At 48.5% G+C, this 21,646-nt stretch overlaps 2 protein-coding genes across 3 annotated transcripts in view; one reads left to right on the forward strand and one right to left on the reverse strand.

The window, feature by feature from the left end:
• The first annotated feature begins 5,103 nt into the window (after positions 1-5,103).
• On the forward strand, positions 5,104-19,969 carry CAMK1G (calcium/calmodulin dependent protein kinase IG). Its single transcript, XM_054181556.1, has 13 exons — positions 5,104-5,206; positions 9,628-9,745; positions 12,502-12,630; positions 12,993-13,067; positions 13,814-13,952; positions 14,089-14,212; positions 14,784-14,859; positions 15,428-15,540; positions 16,430-16,508; positions 16,933-17,020; positions 17,774-18,201; positions 18,728-18,861; positions 19,844-19,969. The coding sequence occupies exons 2-12, from the start codon at positions 9,654-9,656 to the stop codon at positions 18,822-18,824; spliced, it is 1,440 nt and encodes a 479-aa protein (XP_054037531.1). The 5' UTR covers positions 5,104-5,206; positions 9,628-9,653; the 3' UTR covers positions 18,825-18,861; positions 19,844-19,969.
• The window catches only part of LAMB3 (laminin subunit beta 3), a 29,007-nt gene continuing 27,034 nt past the window's right edge, over positions 19,674-21,646 (reverse strand). For both annotated transcript variants that reach the window (XM_054181555.1, XM_054181554.1), the window contains one exon: positions 19,674-21,353. In XM_054181555.1, the coding sequence (XP_054037530.1) occupies positions 21,217-21,353 (137 nt within the window). In that variant the 3' untranslated portion in view covers positions 19,674-21,216. The remainder of the gene's footprint in view (positions 21,354-21,646) is intronic.

Consider the following 21,646-nt stretch of genomic DNA (forward strand, 5'->3'; position numbering starts at 1 on the left):
AACAACTTCCTGAACACTGATCTCTAGTCAGTGTCTGTCAGGATTTTCACTGTGAGTTCCTCTACCTCGAGAGGGGTATTTTGCAGGCACACAGAGCTCCCTACAAACTCTGGATAACACAAAAGCAGCCAAGACGTCAGTTTATTACATTTTCTCTCCAATACTTCAACGTGCTCTCTAAACTTCATGATGTTTCTCACATGATACTCCATAACGCGGAGCTGGTTTGGCAGGACTTCCACGTACTTCTCCAGAATGACAAAGGCAGTGTTTCAGCATCTTCTCCTCGTACCTTCACTGCCCTTCCCGGTGTTTTCCCGTGTTCCCAGGCACGCGTGGTGACGGGGTGCGAGTGGCTGCAGGACCAGCAGCGGCGAGGGAGGGACTGGAAACCCAGGCCAGGGCTGTGTCCATCCTCCTCCCGGGCTGCTGAGCAGCTCAGGGGCTGGTGTTGGTGTATCACTTACAGGAGGGGTTTTTCTGCTTGTTCTTGCACATGTAATCACAGATAAAACAGAAAAAGTGATTTGAAGCTGCTGTCTGGCCCAAGAGGAAAAAAAATCTTAACAGAAACACATATAATCCCGTATGAGACAAGCCCAGAATAATCTAATTGGATTCTTTCTTAAGCTAAATTCTACAGTACCGTTATCTCCTTGATAATTTACTGCACGCAGTAAGAAGCAAACAAAGAAAAACTGCTCTTGGTAAAATCTTTCAGACAGATTTCAGCATCCTGAAAGATTTCTTTAACTGAAAAAAGAAAGCTGTGTTTTTACTGGAAATGCCTTAATAGTTTTGGTTTTAACAGCCATCACATGGTGTAAAAAGAGTTGTTCTGGAAATTCTGAATTTCGTTGCTCCTGTTATCTTTTTTTGGCCAGTTTCCCATTTAGAGCCGGGATATCACCGATGAGGTTTAGAGGATGCTGCCAGGCGCAGCGCCGAGGCTGAAGCCCGCTCGCACCGCGGTCCCGCTCCCCGGCGCTGCGCAGGCCGAAGTCCCTGGGGCGATGGCCATCGAGGAACGGCAACGGCAGCGGAGCCCGAGAGCTTGGGGCCAGCCCTGGGTGCATCCGCAGCATGTCTGCCGTAAGGGCATGGGAAATAAAGCAAAATGCAGAGCCAGGCTGTCCTTGTCTGAGCTTTGCATCAGTTATCTCCCTCTTTCAGCAAGAGACGGTCGCTCCCTCTGCGGCTCTCCAAAGAGACCAGCGGTCACGGCAGCGGTTGGAAGGGATGAAGAGCCACAGTCACCACAAACCTCTCCCTCCCCAGATGCACAAAATTAATTTTGCTTTTTATGGATGCATAATTAACCCCTGGAGTAAACATCTATTCAAACCTACATAATTAGTACTTAATTTTTCAAAAAGCTAATGAAAGGCCCTTTTAGATTCCTAATCGGCTGCTACTTTCTATTATTCAACTCCGAGTATGAACTATCAACATGGGAAATGCACTGTATGGCAGGAACTGGGCAGACTGGAAACGCGAGGCTGAAAGCCCACACGCAGGATGGCCAAGCATCTGGGTGCCTGATCAAGTCCACCTCACGTGGACTGTCATCGGCTGCGCAATGCAGACTCAACGTGATTCAAAAGTAGCCATTCTGCAGTGGAAGAAATTCGGTCTCAAACCCAAACCCACAATGGTTCATCTTTAGGTCATGGGGTGGTTGTAGATTTTGGGAAGCTGGTTTGTATAGTGGGTCAGGACAAGTCCCAGACGGTTTTCTATGAAAACAACGGCAACACAAGAGACGTACTAGCTAGAATTATTTAGGGACAGATAATCAAGCTGTACAGTAAATGTAAATGGACAGCTTAATTAACAGCACATGCCTATCAGGAGCTAATTAGATGATTCTTTACCATTTTAAAATGAATGGTTACCGCTTAGTTCCCAGGACCATAATTACCAGGTTAAGAAGAACATGCAAAACCTATGGCCAAGTTCTCTCTTGGTAACTCAGTTACCGACTTAACCACCTGATTTATAAAATAAAGTCTGTCTCTTTCCAACAGACACAGTATGGATTCAAAGAAGTATCATCTAGTTCCACATCAACTCCTTCCCAATCCCACTACAAATGAAGGAACCTCCTTGCTTTACAGTCAGTGCCTGTGTTTTAAGGCAACAAAGGAAAGCAAATAATGCTTACAGATCCCGCTTGCGAGGAATACGTTATTGGATTGCACGTTACTTCAAGGAGCTCATCTAGAATAACACCTTCCCCCGACCAACCGCTCTGAAATCCCAGCTGTATTGCTTATAAAAGTCCTTATTTATTTATTTTCGCTCCAGAGTCCATGTTGTCATTGGCTGTGCTGCAGTGCTCTCTGCTGGCACCAGCCTGGGAGTTCCTGGGATGCTACAGCGGAGCAAAGGCAGGGACAAGGCTGTCACTGCCCCGAGCCTGTGCTCCTGGGGACAGCCCTGGGGGGGCCACCACCCCCAGGACTGACAGCCCAGGAGTCACCCTCCTGGGAACGCCCGAGATACCAACGCTGGCTCTGTGTATTTGCTTTCTGAGCTCGTATTTGCGTTCAGGGTGTCACGTCTCAAAACTTCTCTGCTTGAAAACCCCTGCACAGGCGCCTCCTGAGCAATGGCCCTGCTGCCCTGCTTGCCCTCTCCCTGCTAATGCTCAGGAGATATTTCCTCTGCTCGCCTCTTGGCAAAAACACACAGAAGTGTTCCGGGTCCCTTCTCACCAGAGGAGCCCTAAGCTAAGTCCCACCATTTTATCCATTTCCAAGGCAAAGGTCTCTGGCACTGTCTGATGAAAAGCACCCAGGACCAGGATCAAAGATCAAACGTGATTTTCTTGAAAATCTCCTTTCTGCGTTGTGACGGGCACCCCGCAGCAGGGCCTGCAGGGACCGGGCTAACGGCGCCTTTCAACCACCTCCACAAACGGGCTGCTGCAATTCCCGCATCGTGCTGCTGGTTTCCATCACACCTCCTCGCTTCTGATTCATGCCGTTAAAAACTAGATTGTTGCTTGCTCCGAGTGGCTTTGGTTAATAACTGCTATTTTAACTCCAGCCCGCGGAGAGCTCAGCAAAAGTCCCTGAAACGAGTTGCCTGTTGTCCTAGATTTCTATCAGCAAGGTCGAGAGCCACCATCTCGGTTGATTCTTTCCACGGCAAAGACGCAAAGGAGCTTTTCCCTCCCGCTCCCAGGGGGTTGGTGGTGTTTTTCTCAGCGTGTTCCTGAAGGCCAAACTCTGAACACTTGGTGTGAGGAACGGTGCAGCTCCCGCACCCTGAAGAGCCCCACTCCGCTTTCCTTTTTTTCAGGCAAGTTTCTGCCTACTTCTAACGGCTGGCTGTCCCTGGCATCGCCCTGCTGCAGCCATGCTCTTTCTGCAAGATTTATAATCCATTTACAGCAAGTGCCACAAGAGCAAGACAAGGCATGCAGCCCCACTCCAGCCCGTCACAGCCAGCTCCTTTCCAACACCACTACCACCACCACGCGCACCCCAAGGACTGGAGCGCAGTAGATGCTCCCCTTGCATTCCCATTATCTCTGCCTTAAAATTCTCCTGAGGCAATTGCATTATCACAGATTGTGTCCTTTTCAATTTCATTTCCCCTTAATCACCCCACAACTACCGCAGCCTGGCCCGACTGGGTCCTCGAGCAGGGCAAACGAAACCCGGGGTCAGACCCGCGGTCAGCAAGGCGAGAGGGATGCTCGTGCACGGATCCCGGTTTGTTCTCCTGACTGGCACTCTGTTGGGAATTATGACCGTGAAGAACCTATTTCAATAAAGGTCCTGGTGCTTTTCCACGTCCCCCGGCCACCCCGCCAGCGCCTGCGGGTGGCACTGGGCTCTGCTGCGGGTACAGTGGTTCCTTCAACTGAATCTCTCTTAAAACGCCCTCCCTGCTCCAGGCTGTCCTTCGCGTCTGTGTTATCTGACAACACAAGTTTTAACAGCAGCTATTAAATTTCTAGTTAGAATATGACTGGTGACGGCTTTTGAGAAAGTAAAAGAACTCTAGAGGAAGTTAAGAAGAAAACCCAAAATCTTATACAATAATAAGAAATGAGCGAGAACTGAATATGAGGAAGACAATAATACTGAAGGCATTATATTGGTTTTATGTTTTAAAAGTGGAATTAATTGGATGGGAATGGAAAAGCAAGAGGCAGAAGTGCCCAGCACCTTTCTCACTCCAGCTCTGTCCCGAGGCACGGTGGGCAGAGCAGCCCTGGGCTGGGCACCGGGGGCAAAGAAATGAAGAATATCAAAGAGCCTTCACCTTGGAACTAAGCTACTGAAGAAAAAAATATTAAGAAAAATAATGTAATTTTCTAGTATTGCCTCAGAGTTGATTTATTCCTGATATAAAACTGAACTTCACAATGATAGGTACTTTTTTCATGCATTATTCTAGATGGCAGTGTAAATCAACTGAGAGTGCAGTCAGTAAAGTTGTTATTGCCATCTCTAAAAATCCTACACTACAGAAATGATTCCAAGAATTATTAATATTTCCTATATTCATATGTGCTGCGCTTCTTGGGAAGGCACACACACAGAGGTTTTGAAAGTCAAAATAGAGCCATTGCATGGTTTAAAATAGTCCAAAACTCTGGCGACGGAGATTAATCTCTGCTGCAATGATTTTTCCCCACAGTTTTGTGCCATCTAAAAAATGGTGGAGAGCATCCCCTTCCCCACGCTGGAGAGGAGAGGGCTGGGGGGCCGAGCATCCCCCTGGGACACCCCGTCCCGGTGCTGTCCCGCTCCACGCTCCGCAGCCCCACAGACCTCCCAGCGCCACACAGGAGAAAACGGGGCCGTTCTTAATACCTTGCTTGATTCAGGCAAATTACATTTGCATTCCACGCAGGAATATGTCGATACTAAATCGGGCACTGGCGGGGAGCGGTGCCGCTGCGCTCCGTGCACCCTTTCCCCCGGCAGCTCCATCCACTGCTGCCGGCCGAGCGGCGGGTTCCCGCGTCGGCGCTGCCAGGTGCGGTGCGGGCATCGCCAGCGCCGAGTCAGGCACACGCACACCCACGGCCACCTCCTGCCCGTGGCAGCGGAGTCCCCGCCAGGCGCTGCCTGGTTACCGTCACGGCGCAGCCATCGCCGCCCCGCGCGGGCTCTAATCCCCGCAGACGGCGGGAGCCGAGCCGGAGCAGCAGCCAGCGGGAGTTGCTTTGTTTGTGCTGACTTGGGTAAGCAAAATATTATTCCCTCAATAGCCATTTGCTTTTCCTGTCTCTTCTGTGCAGCAAAGCAGGTGGGATTCTGGCTAACCTGTTCTTTTCTTTAAACTGAATTTTATCTAGTAACAGGAAAATACAGGAGGACCTCTCTGCGCAGGCTGTCAGTCTGGTATCCTACAGCACTCATGTTATATTTAGCAATTTCATAGAAAGCTGCCTTCTGACATTTTACTAGAAAAGTATTTTAAAGAATCAAATATCTGTAATGAAAATTGTGATTTTGCAAGTGTTGATCAAGGACTGCTAAGTTAACGCACTGCTTTTGAATCGATGGAGCGAAGGGATGAATACAAGACATTTAATGTGGATTTGTTTTTAATGGCGAGCTCATGTTTTCAATTTCTTGTTCTTTTGTCCCTGAACACAGAGGCTGGCCTGGCAGTTAATTCATTCACGTGCACATTGCTTGTTTTGGTGTATTTTTTAAAGCAAAACCCTTCAACTTTGTATTCTTGTATTCTTTTTTCTGTAAACTTCTAAATCTAAAGGCAAAATCATGAAAGCAGCATGCATCTTCCCCCTCCACATGTAACTTTGTCACAAGACTATTAATCATGTCTTACAATAATTTTGCTAATGCAGTATATCCATTCAGAAGCAGAGTGTCTGTCTGCAGATGGATTTGTTACTGCGAGATATAAAAGCGGAACAAATTTCTTCGGGAAATATTTAAGCAAGGTCATAACAATACTCATTACATTCTAAGCAATGTGTCATTTGCTGGATCAGACCGACTACAGCAGCAGTCACGTTTATTGACTGAGTCTGTAGAAGAGCCCAAAGGTTAGACATTAATATTGAAGCTACTCACTACTTTCAGCATATACTCATCAGGCTGAAGTCCTGCGTGTTGCTTAATTTGTTATGATGGAGGAGAAGGAGGCTAAACAAATTAAAGCAGAGTTATGTACTTCACTTTCACTTCTGAAGGTCTTTACCTACATTAATCAATGAGCATTTCCATTTTAGTATGCCATCTTAACACACGGTTGTTCTTGCAATGTCAAAAGGTGGATGGACAAAAGGGCGAGCACGGACCCTTCTCGAGGTTAGGTGCTTAGAATAGTGCATTTTTCAAGTGTGCGTTGGGTGTAGTCTATCCGTGCATCCCACTGCTGTGGCTGGAAGACGTGTCACCGAGGCAGGGGATGATGCACATTGTATGGGGTGTCAGGATGGGTCTGACAAACGAAGCATGGCAGCGGCGTGATGGAAGCGAGCAGATGGACACATCGTACGGCAGGAAAACCTGCCAGTCCAAGCGCAGACCTGTTTGCCCAACTTCTGTGATGATGCTTTCTATTCCTGGGGAAAGTAAAGCTTCTTCAACTAGGGGAGGAGATACGTTAAACCCTGTTTACCCATACGCTGTGCACCAGCACCGAGAAAGGTCAGGACGTTGTTGGACCAGAGCCTGAATAAATAGCAAAAACCAGACAACAAATCTATCAAACATTGCACTCTCGCAAACTGCTGCGAGGTGCAACAAGTGGCTTAACCAGATTGAGAGACAAAGCAAAGACAATTCCCAGAGCCTGCCCCAGGAAAGTCACAGGTCCCATAATCCCATAAACCTGTCCTGCACCAAGCCCCTTTGCAAACGCTTCCCCCTGGACCAAAAGAGAAAGACGAACCGAGAATAATGTGATCCAATGCGAGGAAGGTGGGCAAGTATTCATCACCCGAGCACATATGCAGCTTTACATTTCAGGCAATTCAAACATTTCGTTATTTTGCTCTCAAAATAGCAGCACTTATCCCCTTCCTCGCAGAAAGGCGAGGGGAGGCAGGAAATGACTTGCTCATGATGGCACAGAAAAACTGAGAAAGCAGGAAATCAAATACACGTGTAGGGAGTCAGAGCTATTCATCCAGCCCTTCCCCCAGATAGCAGCGAAAGCAAATGCCGTACGCAGAGAGTGACAGAAGGAGGAACTATAAGATGAACAGATGATTCACAGGAGACTAAAGAAAACACGATACTACCTTCCTTTGGAAGCAAAATCCATTTTAAAAACAGACTTGTTGAATTTGTAAGGAATAAAACGTGAGAATACTAAGGGAAATGAGCAAATGTTGGGCAAATTTGACACTTGTGCTCGAATGGGCCAAATTCACAGAAGCGAGTGTACACGGCTCCGCTGTCACCTCCCCGCGGCAGGGACGGCCACCTCTGCCCCGGTGCCGGTAGTGTGGTCCAGCCTCCCCAGGAGGGATTTCTGGGCTGCCCCCAAAGAGCTTGTGCCAACTGGGCCGCGCTTCAGCACAGGGGCTGCGCAGGAACGGGGACTAAAATACTCTTTGTCCCTGGGGCCAGGCTGACCTACTTTTTTTTTTTTTTCCCCCTTCATATTCTTTGTTTGACAGTAGGCTGGAAAAGAAACGGAGAGGTCATCTGAATTTTACCCGTCATTCACCACCACGCTGGCACCATGCATTGGAGATTTGGTTAAAGTGGATAAAACTCACCTTCCGCCAGCACCTGGACGTCTCTGCTGGGAATCCTCTTTTTGTGACGTTCCAGTTCTGTAGAGACTGGGGGGGGATGGGCAGGTTACCGCGAACGCAAACTTCATTTGGGGGCTCAAAATATTGGCAGAAAGGTTTCTACTAACTGATCAGCGTTTTTGTGAAGAACTTTTCATCTTCACTGATTTTAAACAGCAGGATGTGTCTGGGTTTTATAAGGAGTTGTATTTCTAGGAGTTACACACGCATCAGAATCCAGAAGGTAAACAAAGGCCAAGTGCACGCTGGCCTTTGGTGGCTTTAAAGACTGAAGTCTTCAATTGTTTACAACTGAGTCAATTTTGTTTTCAATAATGTTAAATTAACCTTTAAAAAAATTGTGTCAAGGAGCTCAAAACCCTGAAACTGTGCTAATTAAGGAGATAAACTAGGTTCAGGAGGAATTCAATATCTGAGCTGTCTGTCATGAAACAACATCTTTCAGCTTTTTCTCTGCTTTAATACTTCTGTCTTTTCCAAACGCTTACTTCTACGCAAAAGACTGTGCGTTGTCTTTCGAAGGCTCAGCTGTGTCTCACAGCCCGTGGGGCAGCCGTTCCTGCTCTCGGGAAGCGCGATGCTCCACGTGCCGAGGGGATGCTCCACGTGCCGAGGGCGGCACCCAAGCCCCTGCTGCTGGGGGATATTTTCAGTCCATTTCTTTTGTATCCTGATAGTGTGGACAAGTCACATTTTTTGATTATTTTTTTTCTAGTGTCAGGGCTTCTTTTTCACCTTCCAGCGTACTTCCAGTTCTGTAATGTTAGATCTGATCTTATTAAGAGCGCTTAGATGCTTGTATAACATTTCACACCTTGTGCAAGCTCTAATTCCCCCTCCGCTGCGGCGAGCTCCCCCAGGCTGACAGTGTCACCCTCTGCAGGAGCACGGAGCCGCGCAGCCTGTGCTCTAAAGAGCTTAGCAGCGAGGGGAGATTGGGGACTGGGACCTGGCCAAGGTCAAGCCGCCCGTGAGCGGCGACGTGTGTTTCAGACACAGGGATCAGCCGGGAGTCCCAACAAACCAGATCTCCTGCAGTTCCATCCTCCAACGCCGAGAACACGCGCTCAGCCGTTGCCCTGCAGAGAGGGGGTGACTCCAGAAACCGGCCTTTTTGGAGACCTGCTCTCGCCTCCGCACGCCGTGGGGGGGCTGCAGGGGGGCACCGCTTGCTCCTTGGCTGCAGCACTGACACCCCATCAGGGCAGGGCACCCCTTCGCCATCCCAGCAGCCAGCGCGGGGGCATCACAGCCCTGAGAGAAAAAGGCAATGGGAAGGTTATGACTCAGAGCAAAAGCAATCTGTCAGTTAAAAATTAAAGACGACAGCAGCGCAAACTGTACAAGACAGATCAACAAAATGGTTTATATCGATTCCCCTCCCTGCAGTCATGAGCTCTTTATTTATTATTTGAGCAATAAAGCAGCTCAACTATAATCCATCTCCATCACTGGTTGTACCTAACTTCTAATCTATTAACTCATGGATGCTTTAGTTAAAATTAGCAACCATTCAGCATATAAATATGAAGCACAATGTAAACATTTGTAATTGCCAACATGCGCTAAATGAGTATACTGACGAGAGAGTATTACCATATGGTCACCAGCTCCTACCCAGCTGATCTGGTATTCGGCTGCACTGACGGCTGGAGCGGGACGTAGTGGCAGGGACATGGTCAGCACTAACGGCTGTGAGCAGCAAAAGCAGCAGCCAGTTTCACATATCTGAAAAGTCTGGCTCCTCTGATCAAGCAAACCCCATTCACGGCGTCCTGAGTCCAGCTAGCTCAGGGTAGTCGCATTCTTCATGCGAGCGCGTGTCACATCAGTCACCTCTCTCCTCCTCCCCTTCCTCACAGCATTCCCTGCTTCCACTCTGGAGGAGATGGGTCGCAAGGAAGAGGACGACAGCAGCTCCTGGAAGAAACAGACGACCAACATCCGAAAAACATTCATTTTCATGGAGGCCCTGGGATCGTAAGTACCAGAGCTGCTCTCCAGACAGAGCCACCTCTAGATACCGGCTCCCCAGCCCAGGGCAGCGACTCCCTGGCACTGGCCAACGTCACAAGAGAACATCTCCTCCCGAGTCAGGCAGCCATCCTGAGGTGAGGGGTGGGCGCTCCATCACTGCTGGAGCTGTGATTCATGGCTCCCGCTGCCAAGCGGCACCGAAGCAGCTCCTTCCCACCAGCCCCGCAGCCGGCTCCGGGGCAGCTCTGCCCTTTCCTCCTTCCCTCGAAGCCTGCGCGGCAGCTCGGTTCAGTTTTTGCTCTTTTCCTGCTGAGCGCAGTGGTCTGCTGCTGCTACAAGGTCAAGCAAGGTCAAGGGATGGCTCTGGGAGAGGTATTCTAATAATAAGTCACATATTTAGCTCATAAACCCTGCTTCAGTTGAGGGATAAAACAAGAGCAAGGATGTTCAAGCTGTACAATACTTCCCTGGGAGTTAACAGCTTAATTTGCCTATTCATGCGAATGAGACAAGAAAACATTTCCAAGGTGGTGGAGGAGGAATTGAATTACCTCCACCAGTGAGTTCCGTCACAATCAAATTTTCTGTGACTTTAGAACCCATAGCAGAGCTCCCAAAAAAACAGCTACTCCAGAGCTGGGCAACATTTTAAATTATCATGTTCCTGGTCAGCCTCAGGATTTATTTAAATTATCCAGCAGCTTTCTCCAAAGGGATGAGGTTAGAAAGCTTTGTTCTCTCCTAGCCAACTTGTTGATTCATCATTTTTTAATAAGGGGCATAATTATTATAAATTGTTTGGGACAGATATATAGAACAGATGCCCCAGCATCTGATTTGTAGGTTGTTCATTTCCTACTATTACATTAATAGGAAAATTTAGCATTAGAAATTGGGATTTTTTCCACATGCACCACTTCAGCTACCCGAAGAATATAAATGAAGATCTGGGACCTAAAACGACCTGGAAACTTACTATCGCCTTCCCCCAGCATCCACAACTGTTGGATTAGGGATGTGGTGAGGACGTCCCTGCCTATTCCCTGAGAGCTCTCAGGAACTTGAAAGACATTTCCATGAAACAGCCTTCAGAGCTCAAATGGATGGAAGGAGAACAATGTGTGAAACAAGGAAAAGGTCCCAACACCAACTGCTTTTTGGGCCAGAAAAGACCATTGCAGGCAATTTATAGAGTGAAACAAAGATTCAAATTCATCTGTTGGGATGCCTTCCCAAAAATCTATGGGGTTTTTTCTTTGGGGTTTTTTTTAAAAGGAATCCCTCATCCTTGCTAGGAACTGGTCCTGGCAGAGCCCAGTTCCTCACAGCCTTGCATGTTGTTTCGGCAGCACCCAGGGTCCCATAGAGGAGGAGGAGGAAGGCTGAGCTGAGCAAGGAGCTGCCTTCGGCTCCCGCTGCCCCTGTGTCATCACCAGCTGCTGCTCGCTAACGAAGACACACGAGCAAGCGCCGCATGCCAGATGGGTACGGCTCCGTGCTCAGCCAGTCTATCTGCACAGTACGCTGGATTCTTTGTTTAATGGATTATAGGAGGTTTTCTGCCCTTGTTTATTGGGTTTGCTACAACAGCATCCCAACCAAGAAGGTGCTTCCACGGTGCTCACCTTCCTCCCTGCAGGGCTTTGCGGAGTCAGTGGCAGGTTCCATTTAACTGCCATCAGTTCATCTGTTGCTGGTTTGATGAGGATTATTGAGGACTGGCCTGGCAAAGTGTGCACTGTCACTACCCCGAGACACGTGTTCAGCTGCCCAAGACAAACCTTTAACAGGATTGTGAGCTTTAGGCATGTTATAAATACCTGCTCATGGCTGCACTGGGGTTCACCTTGTCGGGGATGTACAAGACACTCATTGGCACAGGGTACGCAGGCATTGGCACGCTCTGCAGAAAGGAAAAGCCATGAGATGCTGAATGAAAATATTAACTGAGGTTATCCAGTTATTTTGCACTTTAGATATACAGAACGTTGGTTGATATACCCAAACTGCAACATAACTGGGCTCTCCTCGCTGCAGTTGGGCTGTCTCAGTCGTCAGGGCAATGCTGACCAGGGAAAGTGAAGACTTTAAGATGATGGGGCCCTTGAGGAAACACAATTTGTATTAAGCAGGAATTTGGCCCCATTAGAGTGGAGGCTGCTGATCTTTCCCTGGGGGTTGTTGACCCCAGGGAGCCCCCGAGCTGCAGCCTGCCCCGTTCACGAGGTGTTATCGATACAGCCCCTCGGCTGGGCTGGCGTTAGCCCGGGGAAATCCCCCACTCCCAACGGATTCAAGGGCAAAGGTTCCTTGAAAGGCAGCGAGCTGCGAGACCGCAGACCGTGCCTCCTCCTGCACCCACAGAATCACGGAATCACCCATCGCCTGGCACAGGTGGGAGTAAAACACTTGATCATCTTTACAGATGGTCCTGAAGAATGCGATTTAATTTCATTGCGGGCATCTTTTTTGTCCACTACCTCAACACAGCTTCATAATGAACTATGCAAAAATAACCTTTTCTCTACAAACAGAGAAAACTGAGAAAGTTGTGAGGGGTTTTCTACATATTGCATAATCTTGCATTGAATGTCCTAAGTTTGGGGCTGCTGGAGATGTAGTTCTAGCTTTACAATCAGCATCCACTTAAATTACTATCATACTGCGTTTTCTTGCTTTTGCCTTTCTCTCTGTAATTATCCTTCCAGTTCACAGCAGCAGCATCTGCTGAAACACAACTTTTTCTCCTCTCCGCACAGAGGTGCCTTTTCAGAAGTTTTCCTGGTGAAGCAAAGAAGCACTGGCAAGCTTTTTGCTCTGAAATGCATCAAGAAGTCTCCTCTCATCAGGGAGAGCAGCCTGGAGAATGAAATAGCAGTGCTGAAAAAGTGAGTGCATGTACACTGTAATGTAGTGTAGAACAAAAGTCCTTTCCCAAGGCGTGTGGCTCTACAGTAAGAATAATATAAGGAAATAAGTATTTCTTTTTAAAGAATATATAAATATTACTGTGATTAGTAAATTAGTAAAGTTTCTTCTGGTCTGGTCCTCCGCTGCTGATGCCTGGTGCTCCGAAGGGAGTTTGCCGCAGCATCAACGGTCCTCTGCCACGCAGGGCGAGGGAGATCAGCCATGGAACAGCCCAGGGAGCTCTCACTGGTGATTAAAGCAAGACGACTGGTGGGTTTTCCACTTGAAAAGCCACTTTGTCCTTGCCAAGTTTGTTTCTGACCCGCATTTATCTTTGCAGAATAAAGCACGAAAACATCGTGACTTTAGAAGATATTTACGAGAGCACAACCCACTTCTACCTGGTCATGCAGCTGTAAGTATCAGCAGAGCCGCTTCCTTGGGGGCCACAGAGGACGAGGAGCGGCAGGACCAGGGCGATGCACTGCATCTCAGCACCCGCACACGGGAGCACAGCACCCGCACATTACCGGCGGCACACACAGGGGCCCTTCAACACCTCTCGCTAACGAGGCGAGAGCCGCATGGCTTGAACTAACGGGGACACTTCTTATGCTGTCTTGGCCCATTCTCCTTTTAGCAGGAAGTTTTTAAACCAAGATTAGGATCTATTTATGCAAATTAATTCATCACAGTTTAGCAGGGCAGAGACAGAAGTATTTCTAATTAAAGCTGTGCCATGCAGGGTTTCTAGAAATGAAAATGGGCAACATGTCAGCTGTGCCCGGCTGCTACTGCTAACTTGCAGACTTAGCTAAAGGAAGCAATCACAGAAAAACATAGATCCACTGGTGCAGCAGAGCCTGGAGGCCATCCTGCCCGTGGCGCTGGACGCCTGTGGCTCAGACCTGCCGGGAGCTGCCTCGTAACCTTACCCAAATTCCCTAGGTTTACCAGTAATGCTTCCTGGTACCCTGAAATTGCACTCAAGAGTGTCCATCGGCCTCTCAGCCTCACAAAAACTGCTGCCCAAGGAAGGGTTCTGCTGTAGGTGGAGTTGTAAAAGGACCAGAAAGTTATCTTGCCTTGTACGGGAAAGCATAAGAAGCTTTGTTTAATTTTCTTTTCAGTCGTCTTCTTTCTAAACTACCGTTTCCACAGGGTATCTGGGGGAGAGCTATTTGACCGAATCTTGGAACGAGGAGTTTACACCGAGAAAGATGCGAGCGTGGTGATCCACCAGGTCCTGACAGCAGTGAAGTACCTCCACGAAAACGGGATAGTTCACCGCGACTTGAAGGTGAGCCCTCAGCACCAGCAGTGCCGCGGGGCGCTGGCACCACCACAGGCTTTACCTGCTCTGCCCCGTGACTTTCCGTTGTTCCTTTCCATTTTTCCACCTCAAATTTCAACCTCCGACCACTCTGTGTTCACAGCCTGAAAACCTTCTTTACCTTACTCCCGAAGAGAACTCCAAAATCATGATCACGGACTTTGGCTTGTCTAAAATGGAACAGAACGGCATCATGTCCACCGCCTGTGGGACTCCAGGATACGTTGGTAAGCCGAGGATCAGGAATGGGCTTGTGCGGGTGTACTGTCTGGGAAAAAGGTTGTGCATGTACAGTACTTTGCCTAGCAGAAAGAAAAAAAAATACATAATTACGTATTAACAACATGCTACTCACAGATGCACTGCGTGGACCACATGAAGACCGGATTAGAAATGAGTGTAGAGGCTGCAAAATCCCATAATGTTTAAAAGTACAAAGAACAGGATAATTTTAAGAGCAATATAATTCAGTGTTAGTCATGTATTTGTTGAAAAATTACACAAATGATTTTAACACAATGGGATTTTGTTTAACGCCCACTAGACTGCATTAGCTTGATCCACAGTTCCTGGTTAAAACCTCAGGATGCAGGCAGAAATTGTCAGCGGTTCTTTCTATTCAACGGCATAAAGCAGACGCTAAAAGCACAGACCAATCCAAGCGGTAAATGGGGCTGGTTTGGGCTGATTCTCTGCACTGGCACCTCAGAGACCAAGTGTACAAGAAACTACTGCTCTTCCCAGTACTGGATAATTTACTATTGCTTAGAATTTTCATTTGGTTTTGCTGTTCTGCAGCCCCCGAGGTCCTCGCCCAGAAACCATACAGCAAAGCCGTCGACTGCTGGTCCATTGGAGTCATCACCTACATCCTGTGAGTAAGAGCAAAGAGCATCCCACTTCTTTTGCCACGAGTTTCCCAACTCCTCCATCGCCTCACACACCTCCGCAGAGCGGCCGTGCCAGCGGAGGCGATACCAGACCTCCCACTTTGCTGCGGGAATACAGCAGTGGTGTGTTCTTCCTTTGCACGGACTCACTCGACCGTAGCAATGAAAGGGATATGGGGAATCAAGTAGTGGAGCGGAGATAAAAGGAATCACATTTTCTCTATTGTGTGCCTCATTCTATGCTTTGTTTTTTTCCAGTTGCCTACAAATACCATTCAATCTTCCTCGGTACTTTTTGTTTCATTTCCTCCCACACGATGCAGCTACGTACCAGCTGTGGCTTTGTCCTTTCGCTGCTGCAGTTAAGTTTTTAACTCTTTTCTGCAGCTTTACCAACACTCTTAGATGTGAGGGACAGAAGGGTGGACAGAGCAGCCCGTTACTCTCTCACTCGTGCTGCCCACGCGCGCCCAGCCTGGCCGGGCTGCGGAGGAGCCGGTGCCAACGTGGCCGGCAGCGCTGAAGGAACCGCTGCTTTCTGCTCTGTTCCAGGCTGTGCGGGTACCCTCCTTTCTACGAAGAGACCGAATCCAAACTGTTTGAAAAGATTAAGGAAGGCTACTATGAGTTTGAGTCTCCGTTTTGGGACGATATCTCTGAGTCAGGTAAAGCCCTGGCGCTGGGAACCACAGCGCTCCCTCCCACCAGCTGCAATCCTGATCCCTGCGACCCGCGGGCACGATCCTGCACCAGCCGAGCCCCCAGGCACCCCCCATCCTGGCACTTCACATCCTGCCCATAACGCAGCATCGCGGCTGAAGCCTGTTACCCTAACTCTGATTTCCACAAACAATTAGTGACCTCAGAGTGGGCTTCGGTTTCCCTTGGAAGCCGAAGAACTTCAGGGTTTTTTCACCCCATTTTTGGTTTTTGGGGGAGTTGGGGTTTTTTTCTTTTTTCTTTTCCCCTTTGCTTTTTTCCCCATCACATCACATTTCCTTACAGCAACACAGCCCGCCGCATCAGCCACCTTTGTGCCCTTCCACCAAACTCACCCGCTCGTGGAGCTCGCCTGCCCAGAGCGTACTGAAGGCAGCATCTTGGCAGCGTATTTTAAACATCGATCTTCTATATACACAAACAAAACTAGCAGGAGGTTTGGTAGGACTTAATGACAAATGCTGCAATCCTCCCTGAAAAAAAAAAAAAAAGATAAATGGAGGGATACAAGTGCTCTTTAGGGCAACTTCTAAATCTGCTCAGTTTGCACTTTCTGATGGTTATTTTAGAGTTATTTTTTAGCTGAATTATTCAACTCATTCACATAATCTAAGTGTTAAGGTTGGCACATCCCCAGTTAACATTTTTTCACCTGGGGCCCTTCACAACAAACGTCTCCCTTTAAGGGAGCGATGGAGCGGTACAAACACCTCCTCCTCGGGGCTGACCTTTGCCGTGTTTACCCACCAGCGTTTGCCGTGTCCTGTTAGGATTGTATCTTGGAACAAGGAGAAAATAACCTTTTCTCTCTGCTTCTCCTCCCCCCGCAAACAGCCAAGGATTTCATCAGACACTTACTGGAGAAAAACCCGAACGCGAGGTTTACCTGTGAAGAAGCCCTGCGGCACCCATGGTGAGAGGACCAGGGCCCCGGCAGTAGCCGGTGGCGACAGGGCTTCACCAGCCCCTGGGCTCGCTCCACACGCCCAGTGGTAGCCGAAAGCAGGGGTGTTTCCCCAACCCCTGTTACTAATGTCACCGTCTGCCTCTGCATGGCCCTGGGTGTTTCTTTTTTATGTGCGAAGAAAGAAAATGATGAATAATTAAAGATGCAATTTGTGCATATTTGCCTCCATAAACAGAGGCAAAGATGAAATCCCATCCTGAGCTTCCCCAGGCTTTGAAGTGTGTGTTTGTGTTACATTTTGTTGCTGTTTTTCCTTTGGGTTTAATTATTGCTGATTGAACGTACAAAGCAGTTAGTTGCCTCCAAAATGTGGAATGCCTTACAAATGCCATCTGCCTACGAGCCCATTTTCTTCTCTCCCCATCTGCAGGATTAATGGAAATACAGCCCTTCACCGTGACATATACCCATCTGTCAGCGCTCAGATCCAGAAAAACTTTGCAAAGAGCAAATGGAGGGTAAGTGGTTTGCTGGTGGGAGCCTCGAGCCATTTCACTGACAAACGCCAGTTGCTGCCATCCAGCAACGCGCGAGGCTTCAGCTGGGTGGGGAAGCAGCCGAAAGCCGGGATCCTCCAAAGGCTGCCTGAAAACTGCACGCCCTTACTGTTTATAGTATGATTGGACCAATATTCCCTGCTGCAATGCAGACTGGTAGATTTACCACAAACAGAGCGCTAGAGTGGGCTCGCCAAGAAAGAAAAGGGGAGGGGGAAATGATTATTGCCTTTACACCAAGGGAGGGAAATTGGTGCTCCGTCAGCAGATCTTTTTGCAAGCTTAATCCAGCTTTTCCTCTTTTCAGTCTTGAAGACAAATTGGTACTTCATTTATACCAAGTGTTTTAGTAAGAATTTAGGCGGCGAGAGGAATGCCATAGGAACCACGTGTACGACAGCATTTTAAATACATTCAAAATTCAGTTCTAGTCTCCATTTCTCACTGCGGGGTAATTTACAGCTGTTCCCTGATTTCCTCCTGTAGAAGCGGTTGTCATCTTCCAAAGCATCTGCAGTTTGCACTCACTGGAAACCGCGGTGTTTATGCCAGGAAGGAGCACATCCCACTTTCCACACGCTGTGCAGACAGACAGCGGGTGCTGCCCAGCACGGCACTGCCCGCCCTAAGGGGGGACAGTCCCTTCGTCCCCCAGCACCCGCCCAGCCTGGCATCGCTCCGTGCTCACCATGGGGTTTTTCTCTCCTTCCCCAGCAAGCCTTCAACGCTGCAGCCGTTGTGCATCATATGAAGAAGCTCCACATGAACGGTCACGCAGCAGCCGAAAGCACCCTCCCCGTTATACAAGTCTTGGAGGCATCCAGACCCAACACACCCATGGTGGCCAGCCGGCCAGCAACGCCAAACGACGACCAGGACACGTCCCAAGCTCTGGTCCCCACGCGGGGCTGCCCAAACCCTCCCTCTCAGCTGGAACAAGGCACAGGAATGAGAGAGGGAGAGCTGCAAAGCCACTCGGAGAACGCAGCGCTGCCCACGGGCAGCAGCCTGGTCCTGCCGGAGAACCACAGCCCGCCGAGCAGAACGTCCTGCGGCTGCAGCCCAGCCTGCATGGGGCACGAGAAAACAAAGGCGTCCTTCTGCTCCGAGACGGTGCTGCTTAAAAAATCTGCAAAATCCCAGTAGGTATCCAAGTCATTAGCCATAATTTACAACAAATTATATGGGAGTAACCATCCCTGGAAGGAGTGACCTGGCACATGAGTTGCCAGCCCCAGGTGGAGACAGAAAGGAGGGAGGAACACGGCCAGAAGCAAACGTTCTGAGCGGCTGGGCAGCCGTGCCCAGCCAAGTCTCCTCCATGCGTGTGGGAGCATCAGGTGAGGCACGTTGCTGAGGCCGCGTGGCAAAGCCTGCAGCAGGCTGAGGCAGCAGTGCTCAGCTCCCACACTCCATGGACTCCAGCACATTTGCTCTCCAAAAACTGAAATTACCTGTGGTTAAAGCTGCTGATGCCAATTGCTCAGCTGGTGCCGAGTGACCAGACCCTGCCTTTGCTGCAGCGTTGACTCGCACCCAGCTCTGCTTTGCTTTCAGCAGCTGATGTTCTTTATATTAAAACCCCATTTTCAATTCACCCGCAGAATGATCGTAAATATTGCTATTTCTCTTTTTTCTTGTTTCTCTTCCGATTCTTCCATTTCCAAGCAGTCATTTCAAATCAGAAGGTCTTGTTCCAATGAAAACAAGTAAACACTCTTCTCACTGCAGCACTGGGCAAACTGGAGTTTGTTTGGTCATGTGATGAGGAGGCAGCCACGGGGCTCCCCGCATTGCCAGCGGTAAGTGCTCTGCAATCCAATCACTAGCTGCTTTTAATTAATCCCATTATGGCATGAAAAAGGGAAAGGCACAAATAGCAAAGCGATTGTACATGAAATAAATTGACTTGCAGGGTTTTTTGCAATAGAAGAAGCCTTAACCTTTCAGCTTCCATTAAGGACAGTGCAGTGACTCTGAATCCAACCTTTACAACTACGCCAGGGTTGCCCGAGGAGCGTGTGAAGGGAAGCCAAGCATGGACCCGGCCTATCAAACTCTACAGTTATTCAAAGCTGCTCACTGGGAACCACACTGGAACCAAACAGCTTCATCAGCTGGGATTAGGGCTTTTCAGCTGGGTCTCAGCTCTGCCCATGAGCAAGGGGCTGACAACAGGCTGCTGGTCCATGGCAAAGCGTAGACAGGGCATCTCTGCAGCCCGAAGGGCCATTCCCCTTCCCAGGTTCGGTCCAGGCAGGTCAGTTTTAGTGGCTTCATTACCAGAGCAGAACATGGAGATGTTCGTTTTGTAGGTGAGCAGGGTACAATCGTGAAAATTTCACCCTGTTTGACCACAGCTCAGATTAATTCGGGACCAGCTAAATTGTTAGCATTTGCACCACACTGTGTATGAGCAGTAAGAAGTACTGCTATGAGATCCTGCAATAAAGAATGCTCCTCAAAGGTGAGCATACGCGAGCACAGTGCACAAAAGCTACATAAAGCGAGCTACATCCTATCATCTTTCATGACACTCTCTACTGATGAGATTATATGAACAGAACTGTAATATACAAAGGATTAATAGAAGAGACAAATGCAAGTAAGATCTACTATAGGCTCCAAAAAGGTCCATTCCAATAACCCTTTATAAATAAGGCACACAAAGGGATCTAAGCTGTTCCTAACCCCCAAGCTCCCGGTTATTAACAGAGCAGGTTTTGAAAGCGGCAGTCTAGTGAAACAAAGTTCAATCCTCAATTGAAATTCTCTCTCTTGCAGAAACAGAAGGGCTGTTTTACTCTTTTCTGCACTTCAAAGCCAGACATCAACAGCGCAAGCAAGAAAGAAGGCTGTGTCCCGCCAGCAGCAGGTGGGCAGCAGCGTCTCTGAGCAGCGACCGACTGGTGACAGCAGCACGTTAGTCCCAGGAATCCATCAATGCAGTGACCTCGGGGTGTCTCTGGATCATTAAAGCTGGGAGAAGGCACTTTAGCAAGGGAAAGTCTGAGGCTACTGCTAGCATATTCAGTGTATATTATCCATACAACATCGCTCGGTGCTGTAAGCTTTTGTTTTCTGTATACTGTTTAGCTGTCCAATGCATAATAAGTACACTGCACAACATCAAGCCTATAAACCAAAGCCATGCAGAGTTTTACTCAGTGGCAGCTCAGTTATTTTTACAATCTGCATCCCATCCACTCCTTGGATTTTGATTAGCCCCAGGCTTCGGCACTCTGAAGTTCAGCATCAACCAGCTGCCCGGGCTGCACAGTTCTCACTTCAGCTATGAAAGGAGAGACAACCTGCTAGCAACCTCCGTATGTCTGATAATAATCACAGCAAGGACTAAATTCTCTGCTTTCAAGTCTGTAATTGCACAATAAATACTTGCTTAATAAAGCTGAGTTTTGTTTTGTAAAGAGCCTGTTGGTTATTCATAGAAATTTAATGTGGAAACGGTCTATTAAGTCCCTTCTAAAGCATTCCCTGTGCATCTGCAGACCTGCTCCCCCTGGTATTTTTCTGGCGAAGTGTGACATGGTAAATAAGCAGATCATGGCAGAAAGTCAAACAACACATTTGACTTCACCTTTGAGTATGAGATCACGTTTCTCTTACTTGCATAAATATAGCTATATTATATAGATATGATAGAGATAAAATTCCATTTCTGTGATCCAGTTCTCAAAGATCTAGGAGGGAAGTACTGAAGCCACGGCAAGTTTTAAGGATAACTGCAGCATAGATAAAAAGTTTTAAAAGGCCCCACATGAGGGTTTTAATTTGAACCGTGAAGTTCCGCTAAAAGCTTGAATTGGCTAAAACAAGAACAAGAAATAATGTCTCGGTTTATAAACCCCTCTGGAAATAGCAGCTTTGTGGATGTCTTCATTTGCAATGGAAGACTGATGTCTCTCCCCCTTTTTCCTCCAACACCGGGCAGCTTCAGCCAGTCCAAGCGAGGTTAGCCCTCTCCAGGGGGCTGCTCCTTTGGCTCAGTGCAGCTCTTTTCCAGAGGTACAGAAACTCAATTTGCTAAAAATAGAGACATTAGGCACATGAGAACTCCAGCCAGAAAACGGGAATAAATACAGAAGTCAGTGCCTGCAGAGGAGGAAGACAGTGCCGTTGGAGCGCGGGCAGCTCGCTCAGGAGCAGCTCTCGTAGTAGGCGACTTGCTTGTTGATGGCGTCGCGGATCCTTCCCACCCGCTCCTCCAGGCCCGACAGCGTGGCCGACTTGGACATCAAAGCCTTGTTGCTTTCCTGAATCTCCGTCTCTAAAGCTGAGGAGAGAGGGCAGGAAAGGGTGATGTGATGATCGGACACGAGGAATGCATCATGGCCCTTGCCCTCCCCAGCAGGTTGGGCTGAGCCTCCACCTCCCTCCTGCACAGCTCTGCTGGGGCAAGGAAAACAAATACTGCATCTTCCTCCTCCTGTGTTCCTCCCTCTCCCCCTCAAAAAAACCCCAACATGACTGCTCCAAACAAAGCCGTCACTTTTGAATGCTTAAAAATGGAAGCGAGCGTGTGGAAGAAAACAGGGGGACGCTGACATCGCAGGCAGGGCGTCCCTT

This window comes from Rissa tridactyla, chromosome 21 (assembly GCF_028500815.1).
Source record: "Rissa tridactyla isolate bRisTri1 chromosome 21, bRisTri1.patW.cur.20221130, whole genome shotgun sequence".
In the NCBI taxonomy this organism is placed as follows: Eukaryota; Metazoa; Chordata; class Aves; order Charadriiformes; family Laridae; genus Rissa; species Rissa tridactyla.

What these genes read in the sequence shown, in the direction of transcription:
- CAMK1G (XM_054181556.1), top strand. Translation starts at nt 9,654, where the DNA reads ATGGGTCGCAAGGAAGAGGACGACAGCAGCTCCTGGAAGAAACAGACG. An exon ending in TTCTACCTGGTCATGCAGCT is followed by an intron (nt 13,068 to 13,813) that starts GTAAGTATCAGC and finishes CCGTTTCCACAG; the next exon opens with GGTATCTGGGGGAGAGCTAT. An exon ending in GGAGTCATCACCTACATCCT is followed by an intron (nt 14,860 to 15,427) that starts GTGAGTAAGAGC and finishes GCTCTGTTCCAG; the next exon opens with GCTGTGCGGGTACCCTCCTT.